The 24,255-nt window shown below is 44.9% G+C and overlaps 1 protein-coding gene across 1 annotated transcript in view; it reads left to right on the forward strand.

Moving 5' to 3' along the window:
* VAMP1 (vesicle associated membrane protein 1) overlaps positions 1–18,340 on the forward strand; it is a 72,986-nt gene extending 54,646 nt beyond the window's left edge. Inside the window, exons 2-5 of the mRNA XM_069243114.1 lie at positions 6,258–6,381; positions 11,393–11,551; positions 13,187–13,238; positions 15,488–18,340. Of these exons, the coding sequence (XP_069099215.1) occupies positions 6,258–6,381; positions 11,393–11,551; positions 13,187–13,238; positions 15,488–15,504 (352 nt within the window). The 3' untranslated portion in view covers positions 15,505–18,340. The remainder of the gene's footprint in view (positions 1–6,257; positions 6,382–11,392; positions 11,552–13,186; positions 13,239–15,487) is intronic.
* Positions 18,341–24,255: the final 5,915 nt, after the last annotated feature.

Raw genomic sequence — 24,255 nt, forward strand, 5'->3', positions numbered from 1 at the left:
CTATACAACAACTAAAAAAAAAAAAATATATATATATATATATATATATATATATGTATAGATATATCTATGTAGATATATCTATGTACATGGATATATCTATAGATAGATCTATAGATATATATAGATATATGTATATATATATATATAGATATATCTATGTAGATAGATATATAGATATATAGAGGTAGATCTATATATATATATATATATCACTTTTGTCAATATGTGTGTGGTTTCCCTGGGGGCTGCGATCGGCCCCCAGGAAAACAGACCCACATATAAAAGTGATATATATATATATATATATACATATATATATATATATATATATATATATATATATATATATATATATATATATATATTTGTATATAGATTTGCCACCAGTTGTCTTGCAGTTGCAGCTTGCGTCTTCAAAGCAATGCACATACTTCAACGGACGCTTTTCAACTGTAGCTTTTAGGCAGCAATAAAAAAGTCAAGTAAGTATTGTGATTATGTTTCTGCTACAAAAGGGTCAGACTTGTCTAGTGGCAGTTTTATTGCCATAAAGAAGCGCAGAAGGTTTATATGCCTACTGAAAAGAGCAAATCTGTATTTTATGTAAATAGCTTTGTACATTAGTAAAGTCAGCCATTACCTGCGCTATAATACAAATGAAATGTATGTGCGGGGTGGAGGGCGGCTATGGAGAGATGAAGGGCACTTTTGCTGGGTGGTAATGAGGGAATCCGAGGAGGAGGGAGTCTGAGCACCAATAATGATTGTTGGACTGGGCGCAGGAGGTGCTAAAGACTGTGACGAATGGTATGTGACAAGGGGTTTGTTGAGTGTCTTGAAAGAACGTGCTGATTGAGGGAAGAAGCGCAGGTAAGGTGGCCTCTACTGTTGCACGTATCTCACACACACCATCGATTTTGTGACTGTCTACGTAGGCTAGTGTTTTAGAGCAACAGTTTAGCCAATAGCAGAGATGGCATCTTGATGGATGACTGCTGCCGTCACTCGGGTTATAGAGGACAGCTCTGACATAGGATCAGAGACTGAGACATCAGATACTGAGACAGCATCTGAGGGATAGGACAATGCGCAGACTCTGGGAGTGATTTTTCAGTCGGAGGAGTCCCATTCAATAACTCCTCTTCCAGTACATTATGAGGGAGGTGATGAGGACAGTCCTGCTGTCCCTTCGCAAGCAGTCTGTGCAACTGAGTAATAGTGGGTTAGCCCAACCCAGAGAGCAGGTGAATGCGGCGGCAAGCAGAGAGAGAGTGCTCTCTTGGGAGCTGCCCAATTTAGTTCAGCCCCAAATTCCACCGCCCAAATCGTATTGTGGAGACATCAAAATTATCTATCGCAAAACAAACTGGTTTTGTAAGGCAGGCACCTGTGTTTTTGGTCCTGGGTTCGGCGGCCATATAGAGAAACACACTAAACCCAAACATTTCTGGAAACTAGACATTCGGGGGAGTCCACAGAGGTGTGACTTGTGTGGATTCCCCAAAGTTTTCTTACCCAGAATACCCTGCAAAGCTGAAATGTTGAATAAAAACTCTATTTTTCTCGCATTTCTGTCACACAAACTACAGGAATATGCTGGGATCCACAATATTCCTACCACCCAGTGATTCCTCACCTGTCCCGATAAAAACACTACCCCACCTGAGTGCCTACACCTAGTGCCTGCGTCAGGAATGGACCACCCCAGGGTCAACAGCTGCCTCATGTAAGGACCAACATTGACCGTTGTGTGATCTATTCTTGTCGTGGGCGCCAGGCCTACCAACACAAGTGAGGTACCATTTTTATCGGGAGACTTGGGGGAATGCTGGGTGGAAGGAAATTTGTGGCTCCTCTCAGATTCCAGAACTTTCTGTCACCGAAATGAGAGGAAAAAGTGTTTTTTTGGCCAAATTTGTTATGTTTGCAAAGGATTCTGGGTAACAGAACCTGGTCAGAGCCCCACAAGTCACCCAATCTTGGATTCCCCTGGGTTTCTAGTTTTAAAAAATGCGCTGGTTTGCTAGGTTTCCCCAGGTGCCGGCTGAGCTAGAGGCCAAAATCCACAGGTAGGCACTGTTTTCTATGAAAAAATGGGATGTGTCCGCATTATGTTTTGGGGCATTTCCTGTCGCGGGCGCTAGGCCTACCCACACAAGTGAGGTATCATTTTTATCGGGAGACTTGGGGGAACGCTGCGTGGAAGGACATTTGTGTCTCCTCTCAGATTCCAGATCTTTCTGTCACCGAAATGTGAGGAAAACGTGTTATTTTAGCCACATTTTGAGGTTTGCAAAGGATTCTGGGTAACAGAACCTGGTCAGAACCCCACAAGTCACCCCATTTTGGATTCCCCTAGGTCTCTAGTTTTTAAAAATGCACAGGGTTGATAGGTTTTCCTAGGTGCCGGCTGAGCTAGAGACCAAAATCTACAGGTAGGCACTTTGCAAAAAACAGCTCTGTTTTCTGTCAAAAAATGGGATGTGTCAACGTTGTGTTTTGGGGCATTTCCTGTTGCGGGCAAGTGAGGTATCATTTTTATCGGGAAACTTGGGGGAACATGGGGGAACATAGAATAGCAAAACAAGTCTTATTGCCCCTTATCTTTCTCTACATTTTTTCCTTCCAAATATAAGAGAGTGTGTAAAAGACGTCTATTTGAAAAATGCCCCGCAATTCACATGCTAGTATGGGCACCCCGGAATTCAGAGATGTGCAAATAACCACTGCTCCTTAAAACCTTATCTTGAGCCCATTTTGGAAATGCAAAGGTTTTCTTGATACCTATTTTTCACTCTTCATATTTCAGCAAATGAATTGCTGTATACCCAGTATAGAATGAAAACCAACTGCAGGGTGCAGCTCATTTATTGGCTCTGGGTACCTAGGGTTCTTGATGAACCTACAAGCCCTTTATATTCCCGCAACCAGAAGAGTCCAGCAGACATAACGGTATATTGCTTTCAAAAATCTGACATCGCAGGAAAAAGTTACAGAGTAAAACATAAGGAAAAAGGGCTGTTGTTCTCAGCTCAATTTCAATATTTTTTTATTTCAGCTGTTATTTTCTGTAGGAAAACCTTGTAGGATCTACACAAATGACCGCTTGCTGAATTCAGAATTTTGTCTAGTTTTCAGATATGTTTAGCTGTCCAGGATCCAGCATTGGTTTCACACCCATTCCTGTCACTAACTGGAAGGAGGCTGAAAGCACCAAAATAGTAAAAATGGGGTATGTCCCAGTAAAATGCCAAATTTGTGTTGAAAAATGTGGTTTTCTCATTCAAGTCTGCCCGTTCCTGAAAGGTGGGAAGATGGTGATTTTAGCACCAGAAACCCTTTGTTGATTCCATTTTCAGGGAAAAAACCACAAGCCTTCTTTGGCAGCCCTTTTTTCCCATTTTTTTGGAAAAAACGAAATTTTCACTGTATTTTGGCTAATTTCTTGGTCTCCTCCAGGGGAAACCGCAAACTCTGGGTATCATTAGAATCCCTAGGATGTTGGAAAAAAGGATGCAAATTTGGCGTGGATAGCTTATGTGGACAAAAAGTTATGAAGGCCTAAGCGCAAACTTCCTCAAATAGCCAAAAAAGGGCTCAGAACAAGGGGGGGGGAACGGCCCAGCAGCTAAGGGGTTAATAGGATTGTCGCTTCAATCATAAAATAAGGTGCCCTTTTAAGTCTGGCATTAGCCAAGACTTTCTGATTTTACTAAAATGTTAAGTATAAAATACTTACTTATAGGGGCTTCCGGCCAAGCAGTCTTTATTCATTATTCTGATATTGTCTCATTCACATTTTGATTCTGCTCACTTCAGCATGGGACAGTCAATTCCAGCCGCTTTATAACTCCACTGAGTGATGGCTTTCTGGCTCTTCGAAAGGATCAGGCTCACATGCAAAGTTGGCCCCTTCAGTTCAAGACCTAAAACATGTTTATGTGTTTATCCAGTTTCTTGTCTAGCTTTGCGAGGGCACTGCAGCTTGTCCAGCAATCACGTTTTGCAAAAGCCGTGAAAAAAACAAAACAAGCATTTCCAATCCCAAAAGGTTGGCAATTATTGAAGGTTTTATTGAATGAGATAGAAATAAATAATATCAGTCATTAGGGGCACGAGCATTAGCTGTGGGTGGCCAGGGATGGCAGCTACTAGGTCTTCCATGGCAATGCCCTTGCTGACCCAAGTCACGGAGGTCGTGGATGCAGAAAGTGACGGGGCTTGTATATCCCTCCCTCCCTGCCCTCCAGCAAGAGGTAAGAGAGCGTTGGATGCATGAGTTTGGGACAAGTGGTCAATCCGTTGACTCTACTGTGGCAAAGGGTGCATAACGCTGCTTCTGCTACCCCTGGTATTTTTGTGAATTAGTGTCAATTTCTAGGGCGAGACAGCACAGGTTAACAAGTGGTTATTGAAACATGTTTATTTTCGTTTCACAGCAGATAAAGTGTGGTATATGCTAAAACAAATGTGAAAAAGCAAATGCGTTGTGCACATCCTACATCATAGGTTTACAATAAAGGATATCAGCGTATAGGAGGTGCATGTTTCAGAGCCCCCTCCAATGCCCTATTATGCCTTTTGATGCATTGATATGGATGGGCCGGGGTGGCATCCAGGTTATATCTTCCCTGATTCTTCAACTGGATTGACTGTTGTTGGGATGTGGTTGGCCACCAGCTTCAAGAAGTTGAGGTCAGTAGAGAAGTAAGATGTGCTAGGCTTAATTTGTGCCAGGGGCTGCAGGTGGTGGGCACCAGCAACAGGTGGTGGGCACTAGCATTCATTTTTGAGACTAGGATTTATTTTTCATCAGCAGAGTTTGACCCAGAACTTGAAAGAGGACGTTAGAAAAGGCAGACAGGAGGATGAATGAAACATATGGAAACCGTGACGATGGAGAAAGCAGGGATGAAAAATAACTCGCAAGAGTGTAATAAAGAGGCAGAAGGTATATGATGATGGATGAAGTGTAGCGCGGTGGAAGAAATAGACTTGGAGATATAATAAAGCCTATGCAACCATGATGTTCTGCAACCCCGGCAAGTGGCTCCTGAGAAATACTTTGTGGTCACGCATATATTTATTTATTTATCTTTACAAATGGCGTTTGGGGAAGAGGTAGGAGATTTTAGCCCAGGCTTCATGAAAGCTTCAGACATTTTTGGTTCCATTCTTCTTCTGCCTGGAGTGGGATCTACCGCCTTGTAGACATTTAGGGATTCCGTCTACGGATTGGGTAGAGTCAACAAACAGTGGACCGGGGCTGAGGTCAGGGCCACCCTCACTTGGGGTATATCAACAGCCTGTCTGCTTCACTGAATGTTGCTCTGGCCTGTAAGGGCTGGATGGGTGGAGCTGCAACCTCACCTGGGATGAACTTTCCGGCCTAGTCCTGCTGGTCTTCTGGGAGAAGGATGTCACATTTGTTCCTTCTGGTATGCTGGCTAATGTACGTCCAGGTATAAAGACAAACACATGCTCTCTTTATCTTTTTTTCCCTGTGATGGCACCTATGTCTCACCTTTGAAAACTTAACTGCAACTCATCCTCGTGAAACGTTACTGTTTTGTGTCCTTTTTTTCCTTTCATTAACTTGAGCACTGAATCATATCCCTCACTAGTGGAAATACATTCTCACTTCTCTGAGGCCACAATATGGTGATCTAGGCATAGATGATGAATTGTTCTGTTTCTAATCACACAAGAGCTCCCAGGTACCCTGTCCTGGGGCCTTTCCGGAGACAAGAGGACATTTCCAAAGGTGAGAGGGGTTGAAGCTCCGCATGAAAGCCCTTGTTGAAGGAATGTACAATTGGACATAATGATGATAAATTCAAACAGCAGAGGTTATGGTGCACAAGGATCAGGTGATAGCCTTGCTCAGGTCACAGTAAGACACCATCCCTTGCACCTGGGCCCCTGACTAAGGCAGATGCCCCCGCCCCACTCTGTAAATAGTAGGAGCGTCATACAGTTGGTACACTCTTCATGTCAGTCTGACAAAAGACATGTAGATGGCTCTAACAAGCCACTGTAGGATGGGTAAGAAAGCCTGCCTACTAGGCGACCGTGTATTCGAGGCGATCAGTGGCCGAGAAATCGTGTAAAGGGGCCCATTCCATGCCTCCTCTGAGTGATTACCTCTTACATCCTGTTGTCACTGTGGGTTCCTGAGAGATATTGGAAAAAGTGATCTCTTTAGATGGTTTCGATGATTTAAAGTTGACTGTCTGTACCAATGTTTTCCACAGGTCTGCTCCCGCCACCGCCCCAGCATCCGGAGGTCCTGATGCTCCCGCAGGGCCACCGCATGGAGCTCCTCCGAACCTGACCAGTAACAGGCGACTGCAGCAGACACAGGCCCAAGTAGGAGAGGTGAGGGTCACCACGGAGGCCCGGTGTCTTGTGTCCTTGAGTGAACTGCACGGCCAGTTCACCTTCAGAAGTTATTCAGGCTCCCTCTTCTTCCAGCTCGGTCAACCAGTCACTTCTCTGCCACTATTTCCATTGCCTATATCTCCAGTCTCTTTTGACCTTGCTTTTTTTTTTTTTTTACATTTTCTCTTATTATTTCTCCATTGCTTCCACTCTCCCTCTTCTCTGTCTCTTATAATCCTCCTTCCTTCTTCTGCTGTCTAGCTCTAGAGCATTTCCTTCTCTTTGCTATCACCTGCTCACCTTGTTTTCCCCACACTGCCTTTCATCAGCTAAAGTGTAGCCAGTTTATTCACCATTCAGCCTCAGATGTTTACAAATAATGTAAAGCCCAACAAGACGTCCGGCACCGAAATATGGTTGGGATAGGTGTGGTATTTCCAAAGTGTTTGCATTCCCCTCCCGGACTGTTAGCGCTGGCAACAAACACAGGCAGAGAGAAGCTGGCCATCGCCCTTGAAAAGCCTTGTTATTAAAATCTAAGATGGCCGACTGGGAGCCGAGGCTACATGATACGTGTGTTTCACAGTGTGGGAGCCCTGCTAGAGAATGCCCAGGTCCCCTGTGGACTAGACTAAGGGCATCATTACAACTCTGGCAGTCTTGACACCACCAGGGTCTCGGTGGCAGTCGGGCAGCCACAATACGACTGTGGCAATCGTGCCACGGTCTGACCACCAGCACCGCCAGATCACAACTTTTCATTGGTCTGGCAGTGGTGGCGGTCCTAATCCACTGCCCTGGGGTGAACGAGTCCCTTTTCCGCTGGCAATTACATGGCAGTAGCCCCGCCTTGTAAAGGCTGGCAGAGATGGGGTGCAGGGTGCCCCGGGGGTCTCTACACTGCCCATGCACTTGGCCTGGGCAGTGCAAGGGCCCCCCTAGCCAGCACCATTGCGATTTTTACTGTGTGCTTTGCTTCACGTAAATTTGCTGGAATAGAAAAGAGAAGATGTCGACGTAATGTAAAGACTGAAGTGGCTTGGCAGTGGCAAGTAGTTTTGGGGTGCTTCACAAGTGATCCCTGGAAGGCGAAATCGAGGGGGCTGTCAAGAGTTGCACTATAAGATAGCACTATGGACATAGTGGCAGAAATACAGCAGAGAATTATTGCACTGTTGATGATGTGCAATCAAGAGAGATCAGTCTGCTGGCACCAGGGCTGGCTTTAGCATGGGTGGCGCCTGGTGTTACAAAAATATTTTTGGGTGGCATGCTCACCCCACAGACCTTTTCCTCTGACATCCTCACTACCACCTAGAAAAAGTGCCCCTCATTTCTCTCACATACATTTCATTTGTTTTAAAGCACTGGTAAGAGCTGACTTTATTAGTCCACTCCGCGAGCCACAGAAAATGCAGATCACCCCAGGTCAGTGCCCTCACTCCAGGTCAGCACCCACGGCAGCAGCCCCGGTCACACCACCCTAAAGCCGCCCCTGGCTGGCACTATGGGCACCAACAGCATCTCACCAATCATCCATTATCACCAGTTATGTTGACTCAATTCCAGTCTCAGGATGGAAGCCCGCCAAGAAGGTGTCAAGGCAGTTTTTGTTTTTAAAGAAGTCTCCATGAACCAGACCATGTCTAATAAGTCAGATCATTAATTTCATGACATCTTTGCCCATAAATTGCACATTAATAACAAGCACTGGCAAAGCCAATAGCTTTCGAGTTTTGTTTTTTCTTTTGCATGCTCTCTTACTAACAGGATAATAAATATTAGGATAAGGTTTATTTTAAATTTGATAAACCATTAATAATTGTTTATGTTGTGATGTATGTTGAATTAATATCCCAGGGGTCTAAAATTGTAATTGGTACCTTATTTAATATGGCATTGTATTAGAGTATAGTAATGTGTAGTTTATAAAGTGCCACTGCACCCGCTGCACCATTCAAATCATGACTCTTTAACTGCAAGGTAACTGCAATTGTGACTGCCTGTTTAGAAGTAAAATAGAACAATATTTGGTGTCTAGAGGAGTTCTGGGAAATGTTGGGCTTGGTGCCACTGCACCTGCTGTACTATTCAAATCATGACCCTGGTGCCTGCAAGATAACGGCACATGTGACTGTCTGCTTAGCAGTAAAATATTGCAATAGTTGGTGCTTAGAGGAGTTATGACAACTTTTGGCACTGGTGCCACTGCACCTGCTGCACCATTCAAATCATGACTCTATTGCCTGCATGGTATCTGCACTTGTGAATGCCTGTTTAGTAGTAATATAAAGCAATATTTGGTGTTTAGAGAAGTCCCTAGAGCCTTTGGCCCTGGTGTCACTGCACCTGCTGCAACACTAAAATCATGACCCTAGTGCCTGCAAGTTAGCTGCGCTTGTGACTGCCTTTTAAGTAGTAATATTTAGCAATAATCAGTGTTTAGAGGGGTTCTGACACCTTGTGGCACCGGTGCCACTGCACCTGCTGCAACATGAAAACCATGACCCTAGTGCCTGCAAGAGAACTTCACTTGTTTAGTAGTAAAATAGTGCAATATTTGGTGCTTAGAGGAGTTATGACAACTTTTGGCTCTGGTACCTCTGTACCTGCTGCACCATTCAAACCATGACTCTATTGCCTGCCTGGCAACTGCACTAGTGACTGCCTGTTTAGTAGTAATATATAGCTGCACCATTCAAATCATGACTCTATTGCCTGCCTGGCAACTGCACTAGTGACTGCCTGTTTAGTAGTAATATATAGCAATATTTGGTGTTTAGAAAGGTTTCTAGAGCTTTAAATCCTGGTGTCACTGCACCTGCTGCACCACTAAAATCATGCACCTAATGCCTGCAAGGTAACTACACCTGTGACTGCCTGTTTAATAGTATAATTCAGCAATAATCGGTGTTTAGAGGGGTTCTGACACCTTGTGGCCCCGGTGCCACTGCACCTGCTGCACAATTTAAATCCTGTCTTTAGTGCTGGCAAGACAACTGCACTTGTGACTGCCTGTTTAGTAGCACAATATTGCAATATTTGGTGTTTAAAGGAGTTATGACAACTTTTGACCAAGGTGCCACTGCACCTGCTGCACCATTCAAACCATGACCCTTGTACCTGCAAGATAACTCATGACTGCCTGTTTAGCAGTAAAATATTGCAATATTTGGTGTTTAGAGGAGTTATTACAACTTTTGACCCTGCAGCCACTGCATCTGCTGCACCATTTAAATCATGAACCTAGTACCTGCAATATAAGTGCACTTGTAACTGCCGGTGTAATTGTAAAATAAACCTCTTCTGTGTGCAGAGGAACAGAGGATGCAAAGGCCCAGAGAAGCCCAGTGATTGCCCTTTATTGGGAGAGAAGAAGTGAAACCTCAGGAGTGATATTTTCATTATCCAAACAACACACACACCACAAACATACAAGCTCAGTTTTTAAAATTGAAAAGAGGTGGGTGTTCTAGGAGCCTGAGCATTGAGCTAGTCACTAAAAAGACATAGCGCCTGATTTAGATCTTGGCGGATCTTGGCATATTACGATCTCCATAGGATATAATGGTATTGTAATACGGCGGGTGGGATATCTGCCACGTTTGTGATGGAGTATTCCCCTCCGCCAAGATCTAAGTCAGACCCATACTCTGCTGTAGGGTCCTCTGTAGACCTCTGTGCTCATTGTTAGTATATTGGTTTTGGGTTCACTGGGCAGATGCTTCTCTGATCTGGGGCAGGCATTTAATTCTCCAGTAGGTCTTCAGAGCAGGTGTGTTAGCAAACCTCAGGCCCAATATACAAAGTCAGGGAGAGGCTTTTGGAAGGCAGAGCAGTCAACCACTTCTTTTTCCTCAAACTATACAGATCCTGGTTGGTTCTACTGTTCTAGACTTAGTCTTATCCTGGGGAGGCTCGTAAACACAGGAGCCTGAACTGGGTGACAATTGTCTAAATACAGGCCCGTAGAGATTTTTCTAAACTAATTCCAAACTAATTGGTGGGGCTGAAATACTGACAGAGGAATGTCAGTATATATCATACATTGTGGATAATGGCAGAGAAACAAGTTCCCTTCCTGGTGGAGGCCACCTGTGCAATTCAGATGGAGCCAATAGGAACAAACATGTATTTTCCAAAGTCTTCCTCCGAGTACAGACAGGTGGCATCAAGTTATTTGGGATTTGCAAATAGCCCACACAACACAGATGCTCCTTTGCCGAGATTCCTGTAGATAGGCAGATTCCCTGATTCTCCTAAAATCCACATGAAGTGCTGCGCCCAGCCAGGTGACCAGTGCATGTGCCTTGTTGCTTGGCAGGCTTTGGGGTTTGTGTGTTAGAAACAAAAGTCCACAAAGAGAAAATCTATTCAGGGTGGTAAAAGATGCTCTCTAGGGGTGCAGGTTCTGGCAAGCCCAGAGCAGGATTACATTTAATGGGAGACCCCATAAGGACTGTGGGCATTAAAGACTGATCCGATTTTGCCACAAGAGTGAGCAGGCAAAATACATAAGTCCTGTCTGTCAGTTTTTAACTGCCATCAAGCATCAGCTACCCCATGGCCAGGTGAGAGGAGACAGGAAGAACCCTTGATTAGAGGTGATGATACAGTTTACATGTGGCCACAGGCCAGTACAGTCTAGATGTCTGTTAGCAGAAGCCATCACAGAAAGCATGTGGAGCAGCCTCCATTGGGCTGAAGATTCGAGTCAAATGGTCAGGAAAGATGCAGGTCAGACACAGCACACAAAATATAGGCACGATGGGCGGGTCACAGTGCAATGAGACATTCTACAGAACAACAAACCCTGTCTGCCTCTGATTTCCTTCTTACTCTTTTGTCCCTTTTTAATCCTCTGAGCAGTGCGCATTATTGGTGTCCTTTTCTTCTTTTCAGTATTCATCCATCTTTCTTCAGGGCTCACCGTCTACCTTCTCCCGTCGCCCTCGCTCACTTCCATCCATTTCTCTTTTGATTCTCTCATCCTCTGCTTCCTCCACAGGTGGTGGACATTTTGAGGGTAAATGTGGACAAGGTGCTAGAGAGGGACCAGAAGCTGTCGGAGTTGGATGACCGGGCCGACGCACTGCAGGCGGGGGCTTCCCAATTCGAAAGCAGCGCTGGCAAACTCAAAAGGAAATACTGGTGGAAGAACTGCAAGGTGAGGACCTAGGCTGTGCCCTGGAGGCTTCATCTGCTTTGTGCCATCCTGAACCCTATGCCCCACATTCCGATTACAACCACTTCTGCCAGGGGTGTCACTTCTTCTTGTACACACCTCTGCTGCTTCCATCTCTGGCAGGGATGTCTTGTCTGACAGCCCAGGCTGTCCACAGCTAAGACACCTCCCATCCCTGTCAGACATCTACACTTCTGCCACTTCCCATCTCTGGTAGGTGTGTCCTGCCCAGCATCTCCTCACATGCCCACCTTGGCCACTTTCAGCATTTGGTAGGCAAAGCCTGCTCAGTTACGTGCAGCGACACCTTAGTCGGTTCCACTCGCTGGTAGGTAATCCTTCCCAGATAGCTCCTCCTGGTCACTCAGTGGCTGCTTCTAGTCACCTGAACGTCTCTTATCTGACAGCCCCTCCGAGGTATATTGTTCTGCATCCAGGTGGATGTACCTCACAGGCACAGCCCCACAGGTTTACCACACCTTGGCCTTCCTGCAGAGAAATTAGTAACCAACAAGCAACAGGATCTCTCCTGCCTCCCCTTCTGGCTTCCTCAGTGCTGCAGCGTTCAAACCTGATATCAGACTACAACTATTGCTGCAAGAGTTAACGCACAAACACTGTGTCCTGCATGTTGGTTAAAGTTCTGGTGGATGTGGAGGTGACAGAATACCGTAGGCCACGTCCCACACATGACGTCGAGGCTTAAGCCGCGCATAGGGTTAAACAGATGAAAGAAAATCAAGTGCTGAGAATTACTTTGTCGCTATGGGCTATGGGATTGTAACCGGCCCTGCCTCCGGCAGCTCATTCTGAATCAATAGCACTTTCTACACACCCTAGATAAAATACAATTAATTAACTATTTCATTTGCTGTCAATTTTGTGTTAGTGTTGTGCCACTATTTTGTCTTCAAAAGCCTCTATTAAGAACATTTGTGTGATGATGTGTACCCTTCCTGTGGCTCCACATGTCTGCAGGTAGCCATTATCCCTCTGCTGTGGCCGAGCTGGAGAGGGGGCTAGAACTGTGACCTGGGAAGGGTCCTGCACTAACTGAGCGGGAGATAAATGCTGGCAGACAAAGTGATTTCCAAAGACCTGCAACTAAAAGACAACATAAAACCTGGAGATATATTTTACTTGACTAGCTGCAAGGACTAAAAGGCACATGGAACAGTGCTGAAGTGTGCGTTTTGGGCACTGGAGTTTGTTTGTCATTGTGCTGGGGAGTGCTGCTTCTGTGCACAGCTTCTGAAAGACATGGACTAGGTGTGTCCAAAAACGCCCCTTTTGGCAATAGTTGTAGGGGGTGTGACTTTGTTGCAGGTGGACTGTGTCTTCCCCAGTACATGCTTGGAGCCCTGCTTTGCACCTGCGTGTCCTGGAGCTTAGAAGGAGAGGCTGGGGACCAAGGTGGGTTCTTGTTACAGCTTCTCGGATGCTAGTTTGATCCTTAGCAGTTGCTCCTGGGGTTGTTTTGCGGTGAGCATCTGCGGCTTGAAGTCTATCCTTGGGTATTGGAAGCTCACCGTTTTATTCCTGGAGGAACTGACCTGTTACTTGCTTCTTGCCTTTTGGTTAGTCCAACAATCTCTGAGAATCTTTGTTCTCTTACAGATGATGATCATGCTGGGAGCTATCTGTGCCATAGTGCTTATCATCATCATCAGTGAGTATGACCGGTTCCCAGGAGCAACAAGACATGGGTTCTGGATTGGAAGGCGGAGCTAAGCTGGGAAAGGGGCGTTACTATGATGAGAATGATGGAGACACCAACCCTCTTGTGGGGCACAGGCCCGTACTTGTGTGGAAGTGAGAGGGAAAGTAACACCCTTCAGTCTAAGACATGGGTTCTGGATTGAAAGGTGAAGCTAACTTGGGAAGGCAGAGGGAACTTTTTCAGTCTGAGACATGGGTTCTGTATTGAAAGTTGGAGCTATGTTGGGAAGGTGGGATTTCTACAGGTGCACACACCATCCATGTGGGATGCTATGAGGTCCGGCGTGGCAGTGGCAGGGAACAGTGTAAGGCATTCTGGGCTTTGAGGGTGTCTACCACCTCTCCTTGGTGAGAGACATGTATGCGCACCCTACATCAGGGTCTTCTGTTTGGAGGTGGGAGTGGATGTAGCACGCTTGAGTTTCAATGGTGGAGCTATCCTATGAGAGAAGAGGGATCTGTGTGGTGAGGATGGAGGCACCCAGCCTCCTGGCTGGGATACAGGATGTTGTATGTTGGTAAACACAGCACCGTTCAGCATAAGCCAGAAAGAGTTCTGAGGATAGAGTGGTGTCGAGAGCCCCATTGAGTGTAAACCAGGGGGCGCTTTGGGGTGATAGGATTGCAGGTCAAGTTTGTAAATGATGGGAGTGCTGTGTTGGCATGAGAGGTATGAGAATTATTAAGGTGATGTAAAGGAGACCCAAAGACATGATAGAAGCAAAATCAAAAGCTAATATGGTTGTCACATTAATTATTAAAAAGGAAAAGACCATTTAATATGGCGCTGACTCATGGATACGACAGGTACCACAAAGAAAGGACAAGATGGTCATGAAACACTTATGCGGAAGTTAAATCTTATCAGTTATATTTGCAATTTATACCAGCCTTAAAAAGTCTTAAGTCTGGGAGAAACTTTGGGGAGTCATAGCCTATGTTCTTTGTAACTAATTTAGTTACGAAGATTTTTGGAGGCAAATTGCATTTTGGTGCCAGACGCTCCCATTCACTTAGCAACAAATCAATTTCTTATGTGATTTATTGCCAAGGTGCACCCCCTTGTGGAGTCTTGCTGTGAGGACCTAAGGCAGCCGCCTGCAGTGACCCTCAAGTAGTCATGAGCATGTTTCCAATGGTGGTGGTGGGCTGCAGACAGTGGCTCAGGTGTCCACTGCATGATTCCTCTCTATGTTGACATTTTTTTTAAAGCAGCCCCATCAATCGCCCACTTAAAATGCAGGGCAGGGCACACACTGACTGGTATATGCATTGCCATTTGTACAGCAGGCCTCTATTTTCTGTGATATAGTTCTCCAAAGCAGATATATTCTAAAAGTCATTGAAAGCAGTATTCCATGCTCAATTATAACCATTTTCGAACTTGTGGATAATTATATTCAGTGGCTGAGATGGTACATTAGGAAATTGTGGGACTTGGGCCCCTAGTGGTGAGGCAGCCCATCTCAGTCTGGCAAAGCAGGAGCTTTGCTGGGCTCCAAAGCAGTGTTTAATTTGAGCTGGTGGTTTCCAGTGCTCAGCGCGGGCACATAATTCTCAGCATCGGCACTAATATCAGTCCACTCTGTCTAATGTTGGGATGAGGATAATCACAGTGCTTGATCATTTAATGTACATTAAAAATTTACATCAAAAATGTACATTAAACATAACATTTCAGACTATTCCACACCATTCTAAAAGCTTTGGGTGGCCTGTAATATTCTGAATTGTCACACTTGTAGGGTGTGATGGCTAGTAGTTGTGTTGGTGCTCTCAGTGACAGTGCTGGCAGGAGCATTGGGTGGTACAGGCTGCCCTGGTCTCCTGAGAAGGGCCCCGGTACTTAATTTTCAACAAATTAAGCAAAGAGAAAGCTCCCTCCCATGTGAGACTGTGGCTGACTTTGAGTGAGAAAGATTGCCTCCCCTCGTGTGTGTGTCAAAAGGGGGGCTTGGTGGGTGGAACATGTCGGAGAATGCATGTAAGGAGGGGGATATGGGTGGGAAAGATTGCCCACTTAAGTATGGATCGGAAAGGCCGCCAGGTGGGCCATCATAGCTGAGAAAGATTGCCCGCCCCTCCCGCGTGGGTTAGTGAAGGTGCCGGGTGGGTGAAAAATAGGGATGTTAGTCATGTTTGTAAAGTTTTTTTTATTCCTCTCTATCCTTCTCTTTTCTGTCTTTGCTTGGCCTGCAGTCTACTTTTTCACTTGAAAACTCGTGCAACTCTCCTGCTGGAACCTCCCTTCGTTGGTACGATGTTCCTCCCTCTCCTGTGACGCCACTTCCTATCCAGCCCTGCGCACCTTCCTTCCTGTCTTTTCTTCCAGTTGTTGTGATTCTTATGCGCCTTATCATGAAATGTAGTTTTTTTCCCTTTTTTTATAACTGATTTTCTTTCTCAGTGCCCCCCTCAGCCTCTCAGAAGAGCTTTGCACTTTCCCACATCTTGACAACACAACGACTGTTAGACCACGAGACTTAAAGTAAAGAGCAGCCATGATCAGGAGAAAGGAGGCATTTCTGGCAACCATTTTGAATTCACAAGGCCCATAGGTGGGATTCGGCAGACATTTTGAAAGCAGTAACCGATGATAAGATAGTGGCCACTCTGCACCTTTTTGGTTGTTGAGGTAGATGAGGAAAATGAGATAGGTGTAGGTTGTGTACAAGAGATGGGGAGGACGTGTGGTTGGAAGAAACCCTAGCTCTATCACCACTGTGCAGATATTTGAATGACGTGCACGATTTACCACACGTCAGTGGGGTCAAATGGTCTTTTTACTCACCTATTCCTAGAAAGCTATCCTTCGCGGGTGTACAAAAGTTCTGACTTCGCAGATGCACCTGATGTCTGATGTTAACCGAGAATTCCTCTAAGAAGAACACTGCCATATGTGGACCAGTCTGTACACTGCCATATGGGAACGGCGACAATACAAGTACATTCCGAGATTGCCCTTTTAACAAGTTGACCATTTCTAGGTCACCGAACTGGGACTGGCTCTTTAGCAGGGAGATGGCTGAGAGGTGTATGGAGTATTTCTAAGCGCGAGGCTGTATTTTAATCAGTTTCGGCCATCCTAGAATTACCAGCGTAAGAGCTGTTAATGGTTGACTCTGCAGTAAAGGGGAACTTCACCCTAGGGATGCCTGCTTAATGCTGCAGGATGGCTGAGACCTCTCTTCTAGTAAATCCAGCATTTGTAAAGCGCGGCAAATCACCAGTGAGTGTCTCAAGGCGCTAAATTGTAGGCACAAGGAGATTAAGCGATTTGCCCAGAATCACAGGAAGTTGAGCCAGACGCCGACACCGAGATGCAAACCTAGCGTCCTCAGCTCTGAAATCGGCAGCTCAGGATGTTACGTTACATCCTCAGTACAGTGAGGAATCATGCCCTTGCGTCTCTGCTTTCTGAAATGCTTGCTAGAGGAGGCACCACCTGTCTGTATTACAGTCCCCGCCTTGCCGGCATCTCTCTTGACTCCTGACCAGGTCATGCCTCTTCAGGGGACGACGGGATCTAACTCCTGTATCACAGTCAATTGTCGAGTCGCCTAGTTCCCAAATACCTCAAAGGAGATTCCTTCTCTTAGTAGCACATTCCTTTCCTATCGTGACCTGGTTCCCCTTTTAGATGGAGTGAGCTCCTTCTCCATATCCTGGTCCCATAATTTGAGAGAAATGCAGCTCTGAACATTTCCCGCGGGAAGTGGTGAAGGGTTCATAAACACATCACTCATGGTACCCTGAGCTCTCTGAGAGATTCAGTAGATAATCCATGCCTACGCGAGGTTTTACATTTGATGCAAACTTATTATATGACTTGAAATTCCAGAAAGAGCACAGGGTGCACTAGCACAAAGACAGTGGTCATTAAACTATATATTGCAAAGCACAATCCCTTACAAAAAGGCACGAACTGGATATAACCAGAATGCTAGAGGTTGTCAGTAAGAAAGAAGTCAGACATAAATGTACACAGACCCAGAGTAGAGAAAAGATGATTGTAACAAACTTTACTGAAGACTGAGATCAGGTTCCATTAGAGAGGGCTGGATACAAGGGCAGTTTACCTGTGCCTGTGGTGACTAATCAATGGTTCATGGGAGATCTATTGAGGCATCCAGGTGAACTTCCAGCAACCATCCAAATCTGTACAATCCCTAGTGTCTCCAATGTCTAAGGATGTGCCGATCGTCTATATCCCTCCATGGAACCAATCAGTGCATGGTTTGCCACGATCCATTATTAATTTCACTTCAGTATCCCTCCCAACTTCTCGCTTCTGCCATTCCCCTACTCAAAGCTAGTTTGGCCATTTCAACTCAGGCAACTTCTAGCAAAGGAAATCCAATTTGCGCCTCTGGCACTAAGCTGTGTGGGGATAATGGAAAAGGCAACTGATGGGTCCTATAGAGGTGGTTAATAACCATCACACAATCTGGTGGCAGAAACATGTAAATTCGTTCATTTATAGTGATGAGTGAGAGAGCAAGCCTTGACCATCAGAGCATGGTTCAAGGTGAACCATGGTAGACTGATGTGCTCAGCCCGATATAGACTCTTGTGCCCACTCCGTCCAGCTGAGCTGGCGATGCCCATACTTGGGCCACTGGTCACATTGATCTCGCCCAGATCCAAACAGAAGAGAGAAGGCAAGATTTCAGGACACAAGCAAGAACCAGTGAAAGAGTTGTTCCAGGGATCTCTAAAGTGTATTTGGAACATATTCCAATACCTCACTTCTCTAGGCCGATGTTATCCCAACACCATTCCACGTTGGGAGCCCCTTCTCCGTGTCACAGCCCCTTCTGGCCCTCACATCTCAGGCATCCCATGAATACAATTGTTTCTCAAAGAGAGGGGGACCTTCTTCGAGTACTGAAATCCCTTCGTACATTCCTCCTTTTCTAAAGTGTCCTTTAGTTTTGTAATGTGTGCGTCTTGGTTTTGTTTCCAAGTGCTGTGTTTCTGATGTTTTGAGCGAATCAGTTCACTGAAAATGTACAATAAATGAAATATTAAACTTTCAAAACATTCCCCTCACTTTCTGGTCCTGGAATATTTGTGTCTGAGCCTGAGTTTCTCCTGCAAAACGGTTTATGATTTTAGAATAATTTCCAGACGCTGTATTTTTTTCCAAAAAGAAAAAACATAGAATAGTGTTTTTTTGATTTAAGAGCCCTCTACAGGGTACCTGCTGCAGGTGCACTAGAATACTGTTCAGAGGGGCGGAGCTAGACAGTAGTGTCAGGTTTTCAAAATCAGGAAGAGATCGAAAAATCCTCTAGTTACAAAATGTGCAGTTTAGCAAACGAAAAAATATTTAAGCTTGAATTTGTGCTTTTGTGAGTCTCTGGAAGGAGGCGGGCAAGTTTAGTATTTTTTTACAACAAAAATTGGTTCCAAAAGATGCAGTTTGGGCTCCTATTGCAAATATGTAACTATAATTTGAAATGTACGGGGTACAGTGAGCACAGTCTGCAGATCTATTGCACTAATAAATTATAGAAAATTATGACATTCCATTCCAGCTGCTACAAAGTCTTCAATATGATGCTATGTCTACACGAGAAATACAAGCCATTGGTGAAATTGAGGTTTCTTATAAAATGATTGAGACTTGCCTTGCAGAATATAGTGGAGCAATGATGTCACCAGAATATTGCATGCTTAGTAGAAATTATGGCCACAGTATCACTTTGCAGTGGGATAAAGCTGCCCCAGGTACCACCGTGCCATGGAATAAGGCCCAAAGATAATGTGTGGTGGACAATGGCCCTATGAACATTTGGACCAGATGAATCACAGATATCACTGAGTCACAGAATATGGCCTCATTATTTTGTGCAGTAAATGTCACGCTTTTTCCGAAAATGCAGCATTGTGTTTGTAATTGAAGAATAAATCTCAAAAGACATACTTGTGACATGTAAGTACTTATGGTTATACCGAAGGCTGGCATATTCTATGAAGAGGCACAGCGAGTATTGTTTTAAAATTTCTTTCTGTTTATCTTATACATGAAAGGATAAAGAAAATGGATATCAGTGCTACTGTTTTTTACTTTAATTCTCGAAAGTTGATTTATTCTTAATATTACCCACAGTCAGCCATAACTGTGCATTTGGCTCACACGCAGAGATTTGTTCAGAAAATTACTTTACTTCCTCAGATATCTTCCTGATAATAAAACCAACAATCAGCCAGAGCTGTGCTGTTAACCAAGGCTGATGTCGCCTAAAGGACTGGCTCTGATGGTACCCATAGCCCCTCAGAACTCTGTTTGTAATTAAAGTACACTAGCTCAGACCTCTGCTCTTTTTACTCCACGGACTAAGGTCTGGTAATGATAACACCAATTGATTGCAGTTCCTCTCTTAACAATAAAGACTGAGGTCCTGATTTAGAGTTTGCGGAGGGGAATACTCGGTCACAAATGTGACGAATATCCAGACGCCGTAGTTTGATCCCATTATATCCTATGGAGATCGAAATATGGTGGACAGGATATCCATCACGTTTGTAACAGAGTATTCCATCGAGATCTAAATCAGGCCCTAACTCAGATAAATATTTAATAGTAACTAGAATGTAGAGTGAAAGTCAAATACATCTTTGTGCTAATAATCTAACTCACATATAACTCTGTTTTGATAGTCCCCAGACCAGTAGGTTTTTTGCGGGTGCTGAAGCACGTCCTGAATCCCTAGTTCCAGTGCTACAGACCTGTAGGTTTAAAACATTTTCTACCGCCGGTAGGGCTTGCACCATTCTAGGTTGTTCAGCTTCAGAGGAGTCATTGAAGATCTTTTTTTTCACTTCTCAGAGCAGGATCTTGAAACACCAGCTCATGTTATTCATGATTCTTTCCTTCAGACAGCAGTATTCTTTTTCACTTTCCTTGCCTTCTGTGAAAGGTGCCTTTCAAGAGAGTTTTTTTTTTTGCTCCTTCGAAAATGTGTTTTCTCAGGTAAGTAAAACGGGGCTACTGTCTGATGTAGGCTAATTTCCTTGGTTACTTAAAAATGTAGTTCCCAATGGGATGAAAATGTGTCAGCTAAAAATGAGCGCACTCATCGCTTATGTGGCCTGGTGATGTGGGGTGAAAGTACTCTGCAGGGCAGGAGAGTGCTATGCTGCCCTTCCTCGTCGTCTTTACGGACAAGCCCTGTCTGTCCACCAGTGAATCTTGGCTTGTTCACCAGTGAATCTGACCGTCCTTCATATCCACTGGAGATGCTCTACATTTTAACTTATTGTTGGTCACCTGAGTTGGGTTTCACTCCAAAAGTGTATCCCCCGACTGAGAATGGCAACTGACCCCCAGTCACCAATTCCAAGCTATGTGGCGCCTGGCAAAGGGGATAGCATTTAATAGTCCAGGGAACAGAAATAAACTCCTGTGGGGTGACTCTCGCCATTGAAAGATCAACCCTATTCTTGTAATTGGGTCCATTGCTTTTCTCATGTGTAGGAAATGTGTGGAACGTGGGGCCCTTTTCCTTCCTCATTTGCTGGAAATTTACTGAAGTTGTGTGTTTTGTGTTTGTGATTTAGGAGTGTATATTTCACTTGCCCAGGGTAATTGATGCAATCAGTTTGTAGGCCAGGTGCATGACTGTGCACAATGGAGATGTCCCTTCCACTTTGCCTCTGTCCTTTGCATGACAATTGGCCTGCGCTTTTCCTCGGATTGCTTCCTTGAAACCGCTTTTCCTTATCGCATGCGGAGGCCACACTTGTGTTCTGAGTAACTATCTCCCTACCTCAGTGTAACCTTCTCCTCTGCATCTTCCCATGTTGCTCTCCTAGCAATGAGGAGCTGTAATGGGCTCTGGCTCAGAATACACTATTAGTTTGAGCAGTGGCATTCAAGATGCAAAACCGGTACAAAAAGTGGAAAAGGGCACAACCTCTTGTTCTCACATAAACAAAGGGATGCGGTGCTATCTGTAAACCCATGTCCTGCATCCAGGTCTGGTAAGAGAGCCGAAGACCAGCAACAACCCACATGGCTAAACTTTAAGGAAGAGATATACATTCAGTCTTAGTATTATGAGATTTTTCCAATATCTTAGCAGTCAGGGACATTGTAAGTGTTACAGAATACTGGTTGTTGGACTTGACCCTCTCTGCCGGGCCACCCTTGAAGTTTTGCTTTCATTTGCTGAACCCTTTTGTTTGACATTTTGAACTCTATGCACTTTTCCCCTGCTCACCAGTGTTGAATTGCATGTGCCCTCCCTTTAAACATGGCAAAAGTGGGCTTCACCTTATTGGTACATTTAGTTTACTTGCATTTCCCTGGTAAATGATGCTACGTGTACCCAGGGCCTGTAAAATAAATGCTGCTAGTGGGCTGCAGCTCTCATTTTGCCACCCACTGAAGTAGCACTGGAAAACATGCATCAGGCCTGCCACTGCAGCCTGTAGTGCAGTTTTAAACTACCATTTCAACCTGGCAAACTAAGCCTTTTGTCTGGCGTAAACATTCCTTTTTAGGTTTCACCTGCACAGCGGTTGACTGCAAAGTCTTTTGTTTCTAAAAAGAAAAAATCTTTATAGGGACTTAGAACCTACCCCTACTTCACCCCTTACTTATGTAAACTTCCCATTTGTTCATGTAAACGTCGCTCCAATGTCGCTTGAATTTAATTGATTGTTATTGACTAGCAGGTCACCTACTGCTCTTCCGCTTTTCTTCTGCCCTTTGTTCTGCTTTTGCCATCACATGGAGAGTGGCCAAAGTACACTCTCTGGTTTTTGGTTACTTGGTAGTGTGCTTCCACTGGCTACCTGTTAGAAATGGAGTCTCTAGTTGGCAGTCAGTTTGCACACTGTCCAAGAAGGGACCCTCACTCAAGTCAGGATAAGGGAGTCACACACCTAAGATAACCCCTGCTCACCCCCTTGGTAGCTTGGCTCAAGCTGTCAAGCTTATCTCAGAGGCAATGTGTACAGTATTTGTACACACACACACACACACACACACACACACTAACACAGTGAAAACACCACAAAAGCACCGAACACCCATTTGGAAAAATAGCAAATATTTACCTGAGTTAAACAAGATCAAAACAACAAAAATCCAACATACACAAGTAGAGATATCACTTTTTAAGGTATAAAAAGAGTTTTAATCTTGCAGAATCAATGGTTGTATCCTTATAACACACAGTACCTTGGATGCTTCAAAAACAAAGACATTGTGGGCTGCAAAGGCGGTGATGTGTCAGAAAAGCAAGCAATGTGTTGATTCTTTTCCCGCCGGATGGGCGATGTGTCGATTCTTTTCCTGCCGGGTTGGCGATGCGTCAATTCTTTCCCTCACAGGAAAGGCAATGTGTGGAATCCTGACTGCAGTGCAGCGTCGATGAAGAAAATAACGCCCAGAGGTGATGCATGGAAAATCCAGACACATGGCAAAGATGAATCTGCGCTGAAGCAGGAGATGTGTCAAATCCACAGCCATGAGACAGGCGCTGCATCGTTTTTTCAGCCACGGTACGGGTCTGCGTCGATTTTTCTGCTGCAGTGGCCGGGTGTATGGATTTTTCCTCAAGTCACCAGCTTCCACTTCCAAGGGCTCAGAGACTGGATTTGGCACCACTTAGCAAGTCAGGACTCTCAGCAGAAAAGCCTAGGCACTGGCAGACAAAGTCTTTGATGTCCCTGAGACTTCTTAAACGGAGGCAAGCTTAGTTCAGCTCTTAGCGATCCTTGGAAAGCAGGATGCTGAAAGCAGGGACCAGTCCTTCCACTCCCAGGGCAGACACAGCACGCAGCAGTCCAGCACATCAAAGCAGCAGGCAGACTGGCAGTTCCTTCCACAGCAACCAGCTCTTCTCCCTGGCATAATGTCCTCAATCCAGAAGTGTTCTGAAGTTGTGGTCTCAGAGGCCCAATACTTATTCTCATTTCTGCCTTTGAAGTAGGCAAACTTCAAAGGAATTTTTTTGTAGTGCCCAAGACCCTGCCTCTCCCCGTCCCAGCCCCAGACACACTCCAGGGAGTTGGAGATTGCTTTGTGTAAGGACAGGCACAGCCCTATTGAGGTGCAAGTGTCAGCTTCTCCCTCCACTCTAGCACAGGAAGACCCATCAGGATATGCAGGGCACACACCAGCTCCCTTTGTGTGACTGTCTAGAGTGAATTCACAAACAGCCCAGCTGTCATCTTGACCCAGACCTGTATTCCAGCAGACAAACAGAGGAACAAAAGGGTTAAGCAAGAAAATGCCCACTTTCTAAAAGTGGCATTTTCAAACCTACAATCTGAATACCAACTTCACCAAAAGATGTATTTTTAAATTGTGAGTTCAGAGATACCAAGCTCCACATCTGTATCTGCTCCCAATGGGAAAGTACACTTAAAATATATTTCAAGGCAATCCCCATGTTAGCCCATGGGAGGGATAGACCTTGCAATAGTGAAAACAAATTTAGCAGACTTTCACTATCAGGACATGTAAAGCACACCAGTACAAGTCCTACCTTTTAAATACAATACACTCTGCCCATGGGTCTGCTTTAGGCATCCCTTAGGGGTGACTTACATGTAGTAAAAGAGAAGGTTTGGACCTGGCAAGTGGGTGCATTGGCCAGGTCGAATTAGCAGTTCAAAACTGCACAAACAGACACTGCAGTGGCAGGTCTGAGACATGTTTACAGGGCTACTCATGTGGGTGGCACAATCCGTACTGCATGCTCACTAGTAGCATTTGATTTGCAGGCCCTGGACACACATAGTGCACTTTACTAGGGACTTACTACTAAATCAAATGTGCCAGTCCTGGAGAAAACAATTACCAATACAACTTACAGAGGGAGCACTTGCACTTTATCGCTGGTCAGCAATGGTAAAGTGTCCAGAGTCCTAAAGCCAGCAAAATCAAAAGCCCAAAAGTTGTCAGAACTCCTCTAAACACCTAATATTGCTGTATTTTACTTCTAAAC

The sequence above is a fragment of the Pleurodeles waltl genome, chromosome 7 (assembly GCF_031143425.1).
Source record: "Pleurodeles waltl isolate 20211129_DDA chromosome 7, aPleWal1.hap1.20221129, whole genome shotgun sequence".
Lineage (NCBI taxonomy): Eukaryota > Metazoa > Chordata > Amphibia > Caudata > Salamandridae > Pleurodeles > Pleurodeles waltl.